At 38.8% G+C, this 18,546-nt stretch overlaps 1 protein-coding gene across 6 annotated transcripts in view; it reads left to right on the top strand.

Moving 5' to 3' along the window:
* The first annotated feature begins 594 nt into the window (after positions 1-594).
* The window catches only part of ATF2 (activating transcription factor 2), a 47,795-nt gene continuing 29,843 nt past the window's right edge, over positions 595-18,546 (top strand). The window contains exons 1-7 of one of the 6 annotated variants that reach the window (XM_040069257.2): positions 595-692; positions 4,305-4,335; positions 9,742-9,816; positions 10,450-10,519; positions 12,926-13,022; positions 14,678-14,796; positions 16,804-16,932. In XM_040069257.2, the coding sequence (XP_039925191.1) occupies positions 10,472-10,519; positions 12,926-13,022; positions 14,678-14,796; positions 16,804-16,932 (393 nt within the window). In that variant the 5' untranslated portion in view covers positions 595-692; positions 4,305-4,335; positions 9,742-9,816; positions 10,450-10,471. Of the gene's footprint in view, positions 693-862; positions 961-1,146; positions 1,218-1,867; positions 1,893-3,613; positions 3,714-4,304; positions 4,336-9,741; positions 9,817-10,449; positions 10,520-12,925; positions 13,023-14,677; positions 14,797-16,803; positions 16,933-18,546 lie in introns of those variants that run through there. The other 5 variants (XM_040069263.1, XM_040069259.2, XM_040069261.2 and 2 more) reach the window with 5 other exon arrangements.

The raw sequence follows: 18,546 nt of genomic DNA, 5'->3' as shown, positions 1-18,546 counted from the left end.
CACAGCCATGGCTTTAGGCACACACCTCGCTCCTGCCCTGAGTGGGGCTGTGTTGAAAGAATCTCGCCTTTACAGGGCTTTGGAGTGCTGATTATCCCAAAAGTTAGACGTGAAAGCGCACAAATGCCTTGCCGCTGAGGGAAGCCTTGCAGTGGCTTAATCTCTACGTCGTGCCTGCTGTCTTCAGCTGGCGGCCCTCTGCAGATCCCACCACAGAGTTTGGGCATCTCATCCTCAGCTCTCCTCGGCCACGGCCGCACAAATCCTGCTCCACTACGAGGGCTTTGCCTGCCATGCCGCACATGGCCGTGGCTCGGACGACCGTGCCGCGCTTCGGCCAACATGCCGCGCTTCGGCCAGCCATGCCGCGCCTCGCCCAACATGCCTTGCTTCGGCCAGCCATGCCGCGCTTCGCCCAACGTGCCGCGCTTCGGCCGGCCATGCCGTGCTTCGCCCAACGTGCCGCGCTTCGGCCGGCCATGCCGCGCTTCGCCCAACGTGCCGTGCTTCGGCCGCCCATGCCGCGGCCCGGCGCGGGTCGCTGTTGGGAGCGGGGAAGGGAGCCCCGCCCAGCCCCGCCCCCGCGCCTCGTGACCGCCCCGCCCCGCGGAGGTGTCAGCGCGGCTCTCGCGAGAGGTGACGGAAGCCCGCGGGGGACCCGGCCTTTAATGTGCGGTCCGGCCGCGTTCCCGGTGAGTTTGTAAACACGGCCCGGCCCGCTCGGCCCGGCGCGGCGGCTCCTCCTCCCTCCGCGCTGCGGCGGCGCCGGGCGGGCGGGGGCGGCGGGGCGGGAGCGGCGCGGCGCGGCGGTGGGCGGGGGATGCCCGGGAGGCAGTAACATGGCGCCGCCGCTCCTCTCCGCGGCAGCCCCCTCCCCCAGCGCGGCCTGCGGCTCCCGCCGCCCCTAGAGCGGGGCGGGGCGGCCCGGCCGGCTCCGCGGACACCGGTACCCGCCCGGAGGTAGGGCCTGGCGGGCGGCCCGGGATGCGGGGCGGCGAGGCGAGTGGGTGGGTGAAGCGGGCTGCAGCGCATCCGGGAGCGGGTCCCCCACGGGGGCATCGCCGGGAGCTGCCCCGGGCCCGCGGCGCGGAGGGCGGGAGGAGGGGGCAGCCAGGCCTCGCCTTTCCGCCTCGCCTCTGCTCCGGAGGCCGCCTCCGTCTGCATCCGTCTTCGTCTCTGAAGGGGAACGGTCCGTGCCGATGCCGGCGCGGAGAAGGGTACGGGTGTGGGGGATGCTGGGCGGGGGGTAAGAACCGCTTTTCTGCACCAGAGGGAGGTGTTGGCCTGGCTGGTATCTGGCCACGGAGCTGAAACTCCTGGACCAGTTGTCTCATTGGTTTTGCCTGTTATTGTGCATAATGCCTCTCGAGTTGTCAAATAAAAGGTCTCTGAGGCTTTCACGTGAAAAAACATATCACAGACCCTCAGTTAGTGATAGCTGCACGTTATTTTAGGCACAAATGCTTTATGTCAAGGTGTAACCTCATGTTTGGAGTTAGGGGAAATGTGTGCTGCCATGTTGGTTCTGCAGTCTTGCTCGTTCTACAGCGTTTTGGATCCCTGTTCTTGGGAGACCCATTAGTGTGTTTTTATACCCTGTTCATGCACTCTCTGTCCTTCACTTGCTTTTCCTTCTGTTGCTTTCTCCCCGAGGAGTTTATCTTCCAGTAGTGATAACTGTCGCCTGTTTTCTTGCACTGAAATGAGAAATTTGCATAATCTGAACGTTTTGAATCATCCCCTACTTTCCAAACAGTGACCACAAACATGGCTGAAATGTATTTTCTTTACCACCCTTTAAAACAGTGGTTTTGTTTTCTTTTTGACATATTCTACTCATGGCAGCGAATGTCACGTCCGCACTTCTTGCTGAGCATAAAGCCAGATAAGAGGTAATAAAAGCAAATGTTCTGAAGCTTGGGTCGTAAGACTTCTAGGTCTGGTTAGATGCTAAATTCAGCACGAGCTGATAGGATCAGACCAGTCCTTGTGGTTCTGGTCTTCCACAGGTGTTCCAGATGGAATTTCTTCAGCCATCCACTGAAACAGGTTGCTGTCTGTTAATGGACAGAGGGACAAACTGTAGTCCAATTTGGCATTCACTTGAATTAACTCTGAAGTGTTTATAATCATGCAATCCAGAATCAAAATTGTCAAGTCGTCTTGTTAAAAAAACTAAACAATAATTTTGTCGGGGACTGGTTGTTATATAATGCTTCAAAAGAATTGTCAACTAATAAGAAACCTTAATGTATATATAGAGTGAAGCAGCTCTCCTAAAAATGCATTGGTATTTTATGTTTCAATACTGACATGTCATGCTAATGCTTAATGAAGTAGTTGAGCTCTTGATCTTCTTCACAATGTAGTTGATATTTCTACCCTGACTTGAATTCTAGGATGTTTAGTAGGTCTTTTTCCAGAAACTTCTGAACTGTGTGGTATCTAATATAAGATACTTTCGGATCTTAAATTTCATCACACATACTTTATTAATAATCTTGTTTTTCATGCTGCTTTTCTTTTGTGACCACATTGAACATCATGAACTATGGTATTATTTTCATTCTTATTTCATTAAATTTTGAATGTGCCTAGTGCTAAAAATTGCTTTTCTGTCATCAGCTTTTTTTTTCTTCTACACTTAATAAACTTACAAAAGTACATTTTTACCTCTGTGAAGTTTTCCTAACTTATTTATGATATCAACATTCTTAATGGTTTCTTAACATAGTCTTGAATTTCTGTATAAAAACTATGCATTTTCTATTTTCAAAAGAGCAATTATGATTCAATACTTTTAACTTTTATTTAATATTTAATAGATTTCAGGTTACCATTGTTCTGCATAACTGAACTGTGTCTGTTTCACATATAACATGCACTCTCAGGAGGCTCTGGATATAGTTAGTTAGTTAGAAATATTAGTCAATATTTAATAATTATGCAGTAAATGCCTTTTTTTCCCCCCCACATTTGTGCTGTACTGTTTTCAGCTTTGTTCAGTGTCAGCTTCAGTTCAGCCTGAGAACTTTTCCATTAGCTTTGCTTCAGATAAGAGCTTTTCTTAAGCAAGGCATTCCAAGCAATATATTCTGTTTCCTTCCTAGGTAAATCCAATGGTCATTTATATAAATGCTTACAGGAAAGAAAAAGATCGTTCTATTTTAATGAGCAAGAGGAATCCTGTAGTGACATATCTGATATATTTGAAGATTTTTAGAATTAAATTCTTAATTAATTAATTAATTGTATTTTAGACTTCAGGGATGCAATCTAAGAAAATGTGAAAAAAAGTAAACTTTTTTAAAATTTGTTGAAACAAGTGTAGAAAAATGAGGTTGGATTTCTAATGTTAGGTTGAAAATGTTCAAACCTAGATAACTAGAAACCTAGAACTGGGGAAAGCAAGCTCTAATATCTCTGTAAGCAGATTGTGAGAAGATGGGAGGAATAGTAACCCTTCTGCATTTCTTTTGTGAGGTTCATTGACATTTCCCTAATCAACAACAGCTGTATTCACACAGCCTGAATTTTTAGTAAGTTAAAATCAGGTGTGTCTCCTGAAAAATACTTAAGCCAAAGGGTTGAGTTAGAAGCCACCATGTTCAGCCAACAGGACGTGTTAGGCCTGAGGACCTCTCTTTATGCCATTAGTGCTCTCTGTTTACCAGAAATGTATCTTGTGGAAGAAGCCACTCCTGCAGCTGAAGGTATTTAATTGCTTTGTTTCTGTATGTGAGACTGTTTGTCCAGCTGGCTGCCTTGTTCTCATTGGAACTTGTTGAGTCAATCATCCTTTCTTTTGTCATCAAGTCAATCATCTTTTCTCCTTGTCCGGATGTTCTGCCCTTTATAGAATTTAGACAAATGGGGGAAGGTATGGAATTAACTTTAGATGTCAGATACTAGCAGTTAATTAATAATATCAGCAAAAGTGCCTAACATTTGACTTTTTAAAAGAAAAAACCTGCACCTTATGCTAGCAGCTTAACATGAAGAAGGAGCTCCTGTTTTCCTGTTTGCCAGCCATTGCTAGCTATGAACTTTAAATATTCTGGACTATGGCTTATAGTTTTCTTACAGAATCTACAAGGTAACTTTCTGCCAATCCCACTTTCATTATGAGGAGGAATGCTTTAATTTTTCAAGTTTTATTTGCTTCATGGTTCAGTTTTATGTTTTAGGAATTCCAAATACAAGAGTGTTGCACAAATACAGTCAGATCACTTCTAGAAGTGCCCTGTAATGGTCAAGTATTAATTACACTGGTTTTGTTTCATCTTTCTTATTTTGCTTTACAGGAAACAGAAAATACAGCTCCAGTCTCTGCAGGTAAGTAGAGCAATGGGGTTTTCTTATTTTTAAAATACAAATTACTTTTTTTTCAGATTAATGTAACTTCTTAAGTGGTGTATTCTAACTACTGACTTCTGATTTTTATTGAAATCACGACTTGCAAGTCTACCTGTACAGAAAATTCTAGAAATAAAGGTAGACTCAAATGTGGGAAGTGATTAAAATTTATTATGTGAATGCTATATGCAAGTGTTGAAAGTATAAAGACACTATGTTCATTTTGATTTTTGTTGTTACTTGTTTGGTTAGAAAACAAAAACAGGTACCTCCCCTCTATCTAATGACATTTTGGAAGGAGCTAAGCAAAACACTAAATTCAGCTCTCCAGGTAACCATTAAGAGAGCATTCCTCTTTACTGTGGCAAATATGTTCAGCTCACTTCACTTTGAATAAGTATGTGCTCTTAAGTAGAACTTTTAAAAGTTGATAAAAATTTTGACCCGATTCTTTTATGTTTAAGTTTCCTGTTATAAAATGAAGCTTTAAAGTAAAGTCTTACATTACCCAAAGTAGTTATAAACTATGGTGAGATAACAGAAAAATTTAGTAAGTGTTAATAATTCTCTTTAAGTAAGGCTTTATATCTTGCAGTAAAAGGGGGCATAATCCCAGATCCAGTGTAATGAATGAGAGGAAATGTTGACTAGACATGATCGGTCTTGAGGAAATGCAAACATCCGTAGGAAAATGCATCACTGGTACTGTAACATAAGCACTTTGTAGTGTTTGGGCTCAGAGGAGACTGAATACAGATGGGCTACTCTAATTCTGACTTGTCTCAATGGCCTGATACAGTTTTTGTCCAACTTCCATCTTTTTCAAACCAGAACATACAGACGTTTCTTGCATTGGAGCCACATGCCAGTGGTCAGTGTGGCTGCATGGCTTGAGTGTGCTTCTCATGGAAGCAGTAGGAGATAAATCAGTTACTGCTGTGGCTGCAGACTGACAGATTGTCTTTTGTGGACTGTCCAGTTTAGGAGGGTGGCACACTTGTGAGAATATGCATCTCTTCTTGCATGTTGGCCAGGAGGAGAATGCCGTCCTTCAAACGTTTTACGGTTTTTGTTTGTTCATGCGGTTATGTGTGTTCATAGCTGTCTTTTCTGTGTTCGGTTCTGGCATTTTTCTTCTGTGCTGTTTGTGTCAGCCCTGATGTTGCAGGAGGGCAGTCTTTGTATTGCTACAGTGCTTAAAATAATCACAGGCTAAGATTGCACAGCCTGTGAACAGCTCTGTGTGTGGACGTCCTTTCGCACACGCCTTGCTTTCTACAGGTAAAGTAGAGGCTTTAGCTGCAGGTCTGGTGAGTCTTTACCAGGTATGTGTAAAGAATTACTTTTCTCAGCAAATTTGTAGAAGTTTTTGCAAGGACTATTGGTGTATATATCTATTTTTTTTAAATAGCGGCTTAAATGTTCAGTAGAAAAATTTTGAAACAAGGTGTCAGTTGTATTTTCCATGCTCCTGTATGTAGGTAGTTAAGAGAAAACAGAAGAATCTTTACCAGTTAAATAAGCCAAGAAAACATGGCTTAAGTCAGTGTAGGCTTCTATTTGTAATATTGTCTTCTGAAAGGTATTTTGGAAGCAAGCCTCAGACTATGTAGTAATAGTTTCCACCAAATGTACCCAAGGTGTTTAATTAAAATCTTATGGAAATATGCAGGTAATTGTTGAAGCTCTTTTTGTAGCACATTTAGATACATATTAATGTGACATTTTATAGAGACATTTTTATTTTTTAAGTAAGCACACTGCCTTAAATATGAGTGAATTACTTGCAAACTCATTTTTATTTCTCCATATTATATATATTTTAAAGATGGATCTATACTTATTTATATAATTTACTGTACCATTTACATTCCAGACATCATAGAAGAGGCTTGCTAAATTTTAAATAGGTGTGATGTGAGTGTATTTTACTTCTGTGTTGGAAGTACAAAGCAAACACCACAAAACTGAGATTATTAGTCTGATATTAGTACTGAAGTTGGTTTTACCATCAAGATTATATCAGGTTTTTCCTGTGTTCAGCTCTGATGCTGTTACTGTGTGACTGGAATTCTACATTTGGATTTCTTTATGCTGCTGAAAGGAATGTAGGGTTTGAAGCTTACAGAAGAAAGTTGCAGTTCAGTGGACAGTAGTAAGAACCATTTCGCTGAATGTTCATTTTATCTGAAGAGATGAGTTTAGGCTGGAGTTCCGCATTCATATTGGATTCCTTCAGGAGCCGTCTCTTTTTCTATGGGGCAAGGTGTTAGCTGTTGCCTAGGTAACAGTCCAGGGTGACTGTAATTCCCCTCTAGTGACAGACAGGGTTATCACTTCATGTATTACATTTCTCGTTTGGCTGGGTGAGTAACATTTTTGTCCGGACAGCATCTAAGATGTCATTTTGGTTTTCAGGGGGAAAGGTATTCTCTAAATTCTTCTTTCTTACTGTGATGTTCTCACTTTGAGCAATCAGTCTACAACAGAGAGACTCCTTTGAAATTAGAGTGGCAATTACAAATATTTTTTTTTCTGAAAATTTGCCTTCTCTGTGTTAGTTTTATTATCCCTGTCAGGCAGCATGCAAGAAGGAAAAGAGGAGGCAAGGGATGGGGCTTGTCAGTATTTTGTAGCAGCAACAGGTTTTTGACCACACAGTCTTCTAAAGGTGTCATAACATTACCCAAGTTTGGATTATCAATTGTGGTTGTTCACCTCCGTTCCTCGCTATATCATCTTTATGGTATGCTTTAAGTTTGAGTTATCTTGGATTGCTCAGAATTTTATCTAGTCAAATTCTGAATTTCTGCAAGGCTGAGGTTCCACAGCCCCACTTGGCAAACTGTTCCATTGTTCAGCAAGCCTCGCTGTGGGATTTTTTTTTTTTTTTAATGCTGTGTTTTCCTCTTCCTCTACACTTGCTCTTAACTTTCTTGGTGTGTCTCCTGAATGTTGCACCTCATCCTTTTATTACACTCTACCTAAAGTCTGGTTCTGACTTCTCTGTATCAATACATTAGGTAATTTAAAACAGTAAGCAGTTCCTTAGCACTCCTCCTCCATTCTGAACAAACAGCTTCCTCCTGTTATGTAGTAGCTCAGACTCCTAACTGTTTTGATGTTTTCTCTCCAGTTCATCAGCTCTCCTGAGGGGCTCAGCTCTGGATATGGCACTTCAGCTGTAGTCTTAGAGTGCCAGATAAAGGACAAGAATCACTTCCCTTCATCTCATTGCTGTGCCTTTGCTAATTCATCCCAGTAGCCTCTTGTCTTTCAGTGCTGCAAGCGACATGATGCTGAGTCGTGTTGGGTTTGCTGTCCACGGGGAGTTAGAGGTTCTGCCCCAAAGCTGCTTGACAGCCAGTTGCTCCTCAGCCTCCGCTGTTGCATGGAGTTACTTTGTTCTAAGCGCAAGCCTTGCATTTGTCTTTGTAATAGGTAAATACAGTTCTTACCAATTTGGCTGCATTAACAAACGTGAGCCCTTTGTTTTTCCCATCCTGTCAGATCCAGTTTCTGTTTAGATTTAAAATGTCCAAGGTCTTGCTTAGAATGCAAGTGGACCTCTTTATTCTTTTAGGTGCAAAAATTTCAGTGCTTCAACATAATTTTTTTTCCTCAGATGTTATCCGGAATCTCTTTACAAGGGATTACCTCACAAAATTCCATGTGGCCTGCAGTCAAATAATATTACAAAGATGAGGAAATGAATTTATCTCCAACTTTTTTCCAGTAAGTTTGCCAGAAGGACAGCACTGCTTTTCTTTTTCAGAAGGATTCGGGTTTTTTATTTCTATATCACGTGTTCAAAATTCACAGGCTTCACAAACTAAGACATGGAACCAGATAAGAACTCCACATGCAAATATGAGCTTTGGTAATATTCCTTGAAAAGAGAAAACGAATGGACTAAAAAATTTACATCTTCTCATCTATGAAAAACACTGACAGCATGGAGGGAGTAGATTTTATGGCTGAAAGTGCATCTCTGAGACTGACAACAAGACACAGTAAGAGAGTGGGAAAAATGTCCTACGTGCACTTTGGTTAGTCAAAATCCGCATGATTTGGATAAAAAACCTCCAAACCGTAATTGTTTCTTCCACCATTAGATGTTTCTGATACGGATATTACTCGTCTACTCACAATACATATGCATCATATGTGCATATTGGCATATGGTGGCATATGTAGCCATTAAATAAGTATACAGTGCCCTATGATCACGGGTTTTAAAAAAACCTAATTCCTCTTGAGATGTAAACAAGACTAACTCTGTTAATTTGAGCCTGCATTTAAAAAAACTAGATTGTTGCATAGCTGAAAAAGAAGAATAATCTTGGGGGGATAGCTGTTAACTCTGTTGAAGTTGCACATATTGTAAGGATATACTCTTAAAGTGTCATGGATAAGGACCTTATTTCTCACCGTGAGGCCTTAGTCATGAGTATTCAGGCTTGCCCATGATCTTGTGAATATTCCCTATTAGTGAAAGTACCAAGTTCACAGTTTGAACAGTTCAAAAAATACTTCATTCCTTCGGAAACTTGAGACAGGTTACGAACTCTTTGCAAAGAACAGCGGAACAGTCTTCAACCCTGATTTGTTTTGGCATCCTTCCTCTGGGATGTAAATGCTTCCCTGAGGTGTCAGAGCCAAAGACTATAAAGTTTCTGGCAGCAGTTCATTTCTTCTCGACTTCTGATCTCAGCTCAGTATCCTCATTCCTTGAAACATATATATTTATAGAAGTGGCACTTTAGAATCTCCTGCATGCCATGTTTTTCTTTCTTCGCTGTTGGGTGTACATTACCAAGGGCACTGGGATCTCCTCCTCCTTGAAGGAATATCCAAAGAAGTCTGTACACAGTAGGTCTTTACTGTACAGGTACATCCAGAAGGATCAGATACTGTGTTCCCTACAGATCTCTGAGGTAGTAAGTCTGAAATTATTTCCTTGATATGTCTTGTGTCTAGTGCCAGATGTGTGCCAGAAGTGCACATTCTTAGGATGGTTAAAAAGTATGAGAATCCTTGCAACTTTACATGACCAGCGTGCTGGGGAAGAGATGGATTTATTCTGCCTATGATCTTTATTCATAAAAACATCTTTATTCATCTTTATTTGCTTCATCAATCTAAATAGTGTTTAGAACTAGCACTGTTAGTTCTCCGTACAAATACTCATTTAAAGATGAATGTATTTCCTCCAGGGTAAAGTCACAGATGCCACAACTAACTAGAGGAAGTATTGAAGTAAACCATTTCTTTGAAAAAGAGTTGTGTTTCATGGGTGAATAGTGGACATTTTATAATTTATCTTTACAAAATCATTCATTATTATATTTTTAGCGTGCAATAGTAATTAATATCTTCTTTTAGTTACAGTTCATTGCCATGAAAAGGAGGATATGATAGTTTGCCCTATGAAACAGGTTTATATGTGAAATCTGGCAGGTATGTGTGTTGGATGTGGGGTGAGTATGCAAAACAGCACCAGATACCATTAATACCTTACTTCTTTCGTAAGTGTTTTTAGCCTGTCAGTAATTTAATAGCTGAAACATTACTGAAGTACGTGTTTTTGTAATTAAATTCGTAACAGTTTACACAAAGGGTTATGTGCCAGTTTATCTCTAATGATGAGCTTTAAATATGGATTGTGAAAAGGCTAAGGAATGAACACTTCTTCCTCATCTGCTGGCACCAGAACCTTGACTGCCTGGTGTTGTCTGCTGCTTTTGATCTCTTTTTAACTGTGAGAATTGGATCATTATTACAATGTATTTGGTTTCAGTGACAAGTTGTTCTTACTGTGTTTTCAGATACTTTTTGCAATTAGTCATGTTACATGTGAACATGTGGATTTCTGATTGAGGTGTACCTTCAGAAACTGCTGTGGTGGATTTTTTCCACCTTCCTGACAGAGTTTGAAATCCATACTCTGTTTGAATCATGGGTATTTAGAATGTTATTGTAGTCAGAATGCAGGAATTCTTGCCTGTAGAATATTAAAATAGCCCGTGGATGTTGATGTATTGATAAGTCGTTGCATTATGTAAAATTTGTTCCATTCTGATTTTAATACAGGTAGCACAACGACCTGTGGAATATGAGTGATGACAAACCCTTTTTATGTACTGCCCCTGGATGTGGCCAGGTAATGGTCTCAACTGAAGTTATTAGCATTGTTCAAATAACACTAAAAACAGTGAAATGTATTTCTAGGGATTGAAGAAAAGGGGTTTATGATAATTGCTACAAAGTATTTGTTTTGCTGAAAAGCATGAATTTGCAGCATATACATGTTTATCCAAAATGCTATCTGTAGAAGAAAAAACAAATTATCCTTTCTGTGTTAAAACAAATTTCATTTGTTAGCTCTGCTTTATTTGCTTTCATTAGAAAAATAATCAAGAAACAACCTGATTTATATCAGGTGACCTGCAATTTCTAGAATATTTCAGTGTTGGTGGGGTGCTCGTTGTGAAGGTTGCTTGTCACTAATCTTCATAGCTGTGGTGATTGCAGATATTTAATGGCATAAGTTTGTTTTATGTATGTTGTTTTGTATAGGAAGATTATAACAATATGCATGCCACAAAATATATTTAAATTCCAATCATGGGTTTAATGTATTCTAGTAAATAGCATTACTGTATATATATAGGTGAATGTGAACAAAATGGTAAAAATATTATGGAGTATTTTAGGAGATGGTTGCTAAACGGACGTTGTCTTAGCACTTTTATTTAGTAACCTGAAAATAACTGCATTTGCATTTCTGCTGCATGAGATGGACATACCTGCATCCTTTGTATAAAATTATTTTCATAAGCTGATTTTTTAAATAATATAATGGCTTCTGCCTTTAAATAGAATTGATTTCTTAAACAAGGTGGTTTTCATTATATTTGTGTACTTTGTTTTATTCGGGTTTTGAACTCAAAATACTCTCATTTTTATTCTGAAAACTTAGTTTTTATGATGAATGACAGCATTAATGTTATATTAATGTAGTCTTCTGTATTTAAAGCAGGAGAGGACTAAGATTTTTTGTTTCAAAGATGTCTGGTATGTTCAGAGACATCAAAAGTAACAGAAGAGGTCTGTTTTCTCCTCAGCAACGTTTGTCCCCATCCTATTTGAATCTCATAGCAATATAGACTGTCAGAAGTTTTGGTAACTAAATATCACAGAGGACATATCATGGGTCTACAGCAGCCCATGGTTCCAGGGAAGGTGAAGAGAGAAGTTCGTGTCCCAGCAAATGGGCAAAAGCAAAAAGGCTTCTCCAGATGCCAGCTTTGCAGTGTAGAACAGGGAGAAGGATCAGGCTCTGGACATCCTCTTCCCTCTGGAAGCACTTAGAGAGGACAGAAAGATACACTTACGTCTCTTAGCATGATTGAATGCAGGAATTTCTGCCTTATGCTGTATGCTGAGATAGGGCCCAGGAGTTATGGAGAGCTGGGCATTTGGAACTCTGGGCAGTGGAGTTGTAAGGAAAAGAAAAGTCCCTTGCCCGTTTCAACCTGTCTTACAGTGATCCTGCCTTTTTAATTTCCCTCACGTTTCCACGTGCACATGTCCTTTCTCATGGAAACATTCTGAATTGCTGTACTCTGAGGTCAATTCAGTTTGTTTTAGTTCCTGAGAGGTGATTGTTGGTGTGGATCTGTTATATGTGGAGTGACTTAAATTAGTGAGGCATAACCAGAAACATAATTTGGGGCTCAAATGTTCACAAAGAAAATAAGAATTTCAGTGTTTTCTATAAAATGTGTTCTTTTTAGGAAAGCTGCATCTTGGGAAGCATTTTCATAGATTATGTCAATGGAAACGCTAACTTCACCCACAATTACAGGTGCATAGTAAATTATTGAAAATAAACAAGTAGTGAAAGTAAGAATATCTGTTTTACAGCACCTGGTTTGTCTGGTTACTGCTTTTTTATAGCATATATTCTGAATTTTGGGGAAAGTATGCATGAAACGAGTAAACCTGAGAAACCTGAGAGGTTTTTAAAATGCTAGTAGGTTTAGTTTGTTCACGGCATTTCAGTTTTCTGGCATTGTTCTGGTATTTCCCCTTGTTTTACATAGTAAATGGTCAGGGGCAGGAGCTGTAGTATGTTTTATCTTTATGCTGCTAAATGCAGTGAAGTTTGTGATTACAGATCAATTCTCATTAATGTGGTAAGACACACAATGCAGTAATCAAGTAGTGGTGATCAATTACTAGACGTTGTCAAGATCCATTAATGCAGCAAATGGCTGTTTGATGAAGGCTGCAGCAGGCTGCAATGTTATCTTGGACTGTTGATGCATGCAGGTACTTACACTGCAATTTCCCTGGTATATCTAGTTACTGTGAACATCATTTGAGTTTGGTAATATTTCTGCTTGGTACTGTTGACCAAGGAACAAAATAGATCTGCCTTAGAGGGTTGTCTTTTAACATAGTAATGGTAGTTTGAAGTGTTTTAAAAATTCCTTTTTGTGGAATGGCATTTGTTGTGTTGACACTCCCAATTACAGCTGTTTCTTAAAACTTTTTGCTGCAGCGTTTTACCAATGAGGATCATTTGGCTGTCCATAAACATAAACATGAGATGACACTGAAATTTGGTCCGGCTCGTAATGATAGTGTCATTGTGGCTGGTAAGTGTGTACTTCTATTAAGTTTGTTCACTTTTCTGCTGGAATGGGCATATGCTTTATACATTTTCTGTACATAATACATATTTATGTTAAGAGAATGTGATACATTTCCTTCACTGTATTGTCTGCGGTATGTGCCTAGGCAGTGTTCTCTTGCGTAATTCGTGTCAGAATTTGAAGCCAGTATTATTTTCCATTCGTTACTTTTATTCCTATCTGATATATAATCCAAATATTTTAAAATTATCAATACTTAATTCATTTATTAAATTATATAAGCATTCAGTAAAACAGGCTAATAAAGGCTATGCCTAAGAGGATCTGTAACTAAATTAATCTATATTTCAGTTTTAATTATTCATTGATATTACTTGTCTCTTAAATTTTAAAACATATAGCATCTTTTACATATCATGGGGATATTAAAAGAATGAATCAGTGATTATTCTTCCAATGGGATAGAAGAAAGATCAAATCTTTTGTTTTTATTTTGGCTTAAATTCAGAATACTTTATTCCCACCTCTGAATTCATGTTATAACTTTAGTTATTACAGCTTTTGTCTACGATCAGAAGTAATCAGCAATGAATGATTGATTGCATTGTAAATTTGAGAGTTTTTGAATGAAGAGAGCATGTGCTAAGTATGCTGAAGTTACAGTCAGTCTGGGTTTTTTTCAGTGGTGGAGCAGCCTAAATGAACTTCAAAAACAGTTTGACATTTTCTGTTTGGGTTTTGGTTTTGGTTTTTTTTTTTCCTTGTACATTGCTAACTTGTTACAAGGAGCAGTAAAAAAAAAAATTGCTGCTCTTAAACTGGCAGTTACAAATTTTAAAATTCTAAATGTGCTCGTTGTCAATTACACCACAAGAAAGAGGAGCTTTCAGATAATCAGGTGTTTAAAAATGAAACCATGAGAGTGTCTCTGTGCAGCCACATTCTAGTGTAGGAACTGTAGTAGACACCAGACTTAATAAGTCCACACCATCATACCACTTCACAATATCTCAAATGCGAGTAACTTCATGGCAAGTGTGGTTCATTTTGACCTGATAATAACAGTGAAATAAGATAAATTTATATACTAACAGGAATTTTATATAAAGATGCCGGAAGTCTAAGGATTCCAGCTTGATACAGAGGCATCATAGGAGTCAATTCTACCTTGTGCACAGAATCACGCTTTCCTTTAGAAGTTCCATGCACTTGGAAGTGATCACTACTGTTGTCAAGTTAGGAAAAGACAGAAGCAAACTGGCTTCGAGCTGTGCACTTTGCTCGTTTGTTTTCTAATTAAAAGCCTTCATGTAGTCCTTATCTTTATTTGAAAATAGAGTTGGCTTGCTCATTGGAGTGTTCTGCTGTGCACTTGGGAATAGCTCCCGGGGGTTTGTGGCCACAAAAGCAGTGCTGTTGTTCCCTGCCAGAGCTGTTAGGGGCTTGGTGGTCAGCGGGCTCCGGGTTCTTGTTTCCAGCAGGTGGAGTTTGCCTGTCCCCTGCCTCCCCGCAGGGCAGAGCGCAGCCCGAGGGTTCCCAGCCACCTCCTCGTCTCTTTCTGTCTGTTTGTATGCTGAAAGGTATTTAGAAGTTCTAAGTAGGGTCGTAAATGGTATTGTAAAAATAAAATCGTGGGGGTTTTATGCACTTCTTTTCAGATCAGACACCAACACCAACTCGATTCTTGAAGAACTGTGAAGAAGTGGGCTTATTCAATGAATTAGCAAGTCCTTTTGAAAATGAGTTTAAAAAGGCTTCTGAAGATGACATTAAGAAAGTATGTTCAAAACTTTTTTTTTCCTCAGAGCTTCTACTTTTTTGTATCAGAAATTCCATTGAAAAGGCGAACTTTGGATTTATATACTGCCTTCTAAACTGTACCAATAATCATGTTAGCTGCTTATATGTGTTGTTCGTAAATACAAATTTACGGTTTCTCTTCTGAAGATTAGTTTACCTGATTAATTTTGCCTAGTCAGCATTGACAATGGGATGCATTGTCCTAATTATGTAAGTATCTCGTTTATATCTGTTGAAGTTAACCACTAGTTTTGACTGAATTTCATAGGTCCTGGATAAGCAAAAGAGTCTGGAAAGTAGAGTTTTTAGCAGAAAGAAATACCCACATGAAAACAATAGTATGGGAACACTGATCATTTTGATTCGTTTTGAAATACTGATGTTAGTGTAAGACTCAGTCATCATGATAATGAGAATTAAGTACTGACTAAAAGAAATGTCAGTAAATTAGTTATGATTATATCATTATGTGTTGAAAGCACTTTTGCCTAGAAATTATTGATTAAATCATAAAGATCCGCTTATTTTTTTAATGTACAGATTAAAATATAAGAAAAACTTGAACTGTATCTGCTTAGCAACTTCATGATTTTGTGAGGAACGTGCCATACATTGTAGTATTACGGTTATTTATTTCAGTGCTTCCCAGTCATAACTGGTTAGAAACCTAAACATTTAAATGTTTCTGCAAATAAAAATTTGTTCAGTGTCTCCTTTGAATAATTTTGTCTTTAGTTGATTATTTAGTTGACTTCTATAGGTAGTGATTAAAAATATGGTTTTATATGCATTTATGTAGGTTTTGCAGAATCAGTAGCTTCATTTTCTTTGTTTCAGTAAAAGTTTTGAAAGGTACTTCTAAATAGTATGGATTATTATCCATTCCTGACTAAGCCTCACCCTTGCTTTGTAACCACAACTGTATCAAATAATGGATTTAAAGTTTACTTTTGCTATATGCTGACTGTTTTTATAACATGACATACGGTAATACTGATTTTTGATTTACCAAGACTGTATTTTCTGAATAGTTCACTGTCTTAGAGAAGGTTGTATGTATTGCAAAGTATTTTAAAAATTTTGTCTATTTCTTTAATTGATACTAATTTTCCTAGCTGCCCTCTGTGTAACAAGAAAAAACACAGTCCTGCCATATCCCTGGATGATTTATATACATGAACAATCATGGCAAAGTGTGGAAAAATAATAGACTTTCTAGGAGATTGATAGTTTTTCCTGTAATGTTTCAAAGTCACTTGTGATGAGATTCTGCTTACTACAGTCTTCCCTGTCTATTAGTAATATGTTGTACAGGAAGACTAAGAATTTAATGGAAAAAAAGCATTTGGAAAAACATCTTTGGGGGAAATTCTTTTAAAAGTATTTGGATAGCAGACTAGACAGGAATATAGGCTTTCAAATCTATAGTGTTGTTTTAAGTACTTTTGTAGCTCAGTTTCTTTGGGCATTTCAGATGTCCTGGTGAATTTTACCAGTGTAGTAATACAAAATTTGCTTTTTCAGTAATTATTAGCTGCAGTAAGCTTGAAATATGTGTATACTAACTTTTGCAATTTGGAAATGTGGTTAGGATTTTGTGCTTTGTGGCATGAGATACAATAATATACAGAAAGATAATACCTTAATTTAGCTGTATTTTTTTTTAACTGTAACACAGTCCTTCCACAGCTATAATTTTTTTATGACCCTTGGAAATGGAAATCTTTAGGGATGTTTTTAATTCTCAAGAAGAAAATATTTAGTCTGACATTGATGTTGAAAGACATTTGTGTTACTGAAGATGGGTGTTCATGTAGGTGCTGGTAAAATAGCCGTGACTGGTAATGCATCTGCATCAAGATCTTTCAAACATCAGCACCTCTGTCTTGTAATGGGCTGATATTTCTCTTCAGTTATTTGTATTTTCTTGCTCAGTCTAATTTTTTAAACATTGACTGATTTTGTTTCACATTTTTGCTCATAGATGCCTCTAGATCTGTCTCCTCTCGCAACACCAATTATAAGAAATAAAATTGAAGAACCTTCAGTTGTAGAGACAACTCATCAAGATAGTCCTTTACCTCATCCAGAGTCTACTACCAATGATGAAAAGGTCAGAACCTTTATTTCTCTCTTTTTGGAATTTAATTTTAGACTTTTCTGATGATCCCTAAATTTATTATGTAAGGTGATAGCCACACTACTTAGCTGGTTGAAAGGAAAGGGTGGCCATATAAGTAACTTGTTCAATTCTTCAGGTAGCTTTGTTCACTAGAATTATTTTTTTGCTTACCAGTAAAGCCTGAAAGGAAATCAAATTTAAGATTAATGCTATCTTAGAAAAGACTAAAAGTGCTCTTTATTCTTGTTTGTGCATCATCATTCATAACAGAAAAACCCCAAGTTTAGTTTGTTTGATTTTATTTTTTATTTTAAATAATATCAGCAGTTTGCAACTCTTCATGTGTACGTGTTTGTTAGGCCTATGTTTTCCCAAAAATTACAGAGCAGTCTGTCTAAAAGTGATGTCAGGCATTTTCTTCTTTAGAGTTTACCTGACTACTTCCAGGAGACTAAGGTATAGTCTGTCTCTAGAGGATGTTGGAGTCAAATCAGTTTTAGAATTAGAGCTTTAAAGAATAGATAAGTGGTTTAATAGTAATGATCACTTCAATATGTGGCTTGCCATGTTTTTATCTTATGGAGTTCTCTTGAAGAATAGAAAAGGCAGCAAAATCAGTGAATTAATTATTTCTAGTCTTACTTCAATAAGTACAAACATTAAGAGCAGACCGTAATAAAGCATTGAGATTGTTCTAGTCAATCTTTATGTGCATCTTCAGTGGGCACTGTGTATGAGGGGCTTAGCTGCCTTCTTCCCAGAAATTAGCAGGACTTTTTAGGTAATCCAAGTAATTCACATAGGAAGGGACTGTTGGATTTCCTGGTCCAACTTTGTCCTCAAAGCCAGGGTTACTTCTGAGATCAGACAAAGTTACTCGGTGCTTTGCAGAGTCTGGTATTGAAAACTCTGGGAGAGGGGCTGCACAACCTCGGTGCCACCAGGCTGTTCCCGTGGGCAGAATGGTTTTCTTTGGATCCCCTCTGAACCTCTCTGGTTTTAGCTCTTATACTGCCAGAGGAACTAGTATGAGAACAACCTTAAGTGTGTGACAGAAGCTGAAAAGACTTCCAATTCAGATTTGTCCTTACTAAGCTTTTCTGTGGTTCATCAGTTAGCAAGGATGAGTAATCATGGGCAATCAAGGCAATCACGGAGTCTCAAAAATAGTAAAAGCATTTTAAAGGAATATATGTAAGGAGCTGTTTGGATTAAGTGAATCGTAGTCCAAATCTTAAGTCTTCTTTATTTCAGTGGTTAATTTTTTTTTTTCCTGCAGATACTTACTCCAAGTAATCTAACTTTGGCAGAAGATAGTATTACTGTCTTCATACAATAGTGGTTCAGTACCTCATAGCATCATTACAAGTGAAAATTCCATCTCAATGCGTGGCAGTATTTATAAACCTGTCTCAGTGATGATGTGATTCTGGTGTGTCACTGTGGCAGTGCTGCTGCTCAATGCCCTTGGGATGTCTGATTGTAGAGACAGGCTGAGGGTGCTGCTTGGAGTGTACAGCTCAACGTGACCTGCAGAAGTTGAGAAATGTGAGCAGAGTTGCTTATTTAGATTTTTGTGTTCTCCTTCTACACATGCATTGAGGG

The sequence above is a fragment of the Hirundo rustica genome, chromosome 7 (genome assembly GCF_015227805.2).
Source record: "Hirundo rustica isolate bHirRus1 chromosome 7, bHirRus1.pri.v3, whole genome shotgun sequence".
Taxonomy (NCBI): Eukaryota; Metazoa; Chordata; class Aves; order Passeriformes; family Hirundinidae; genus Hirundo; species Hirundo rustica.
The sequence above is the reverse complement of the archived record's forward strand: the minus strand, read 5'-3'. Positions and strand labels throughout refer to the sequence as shown.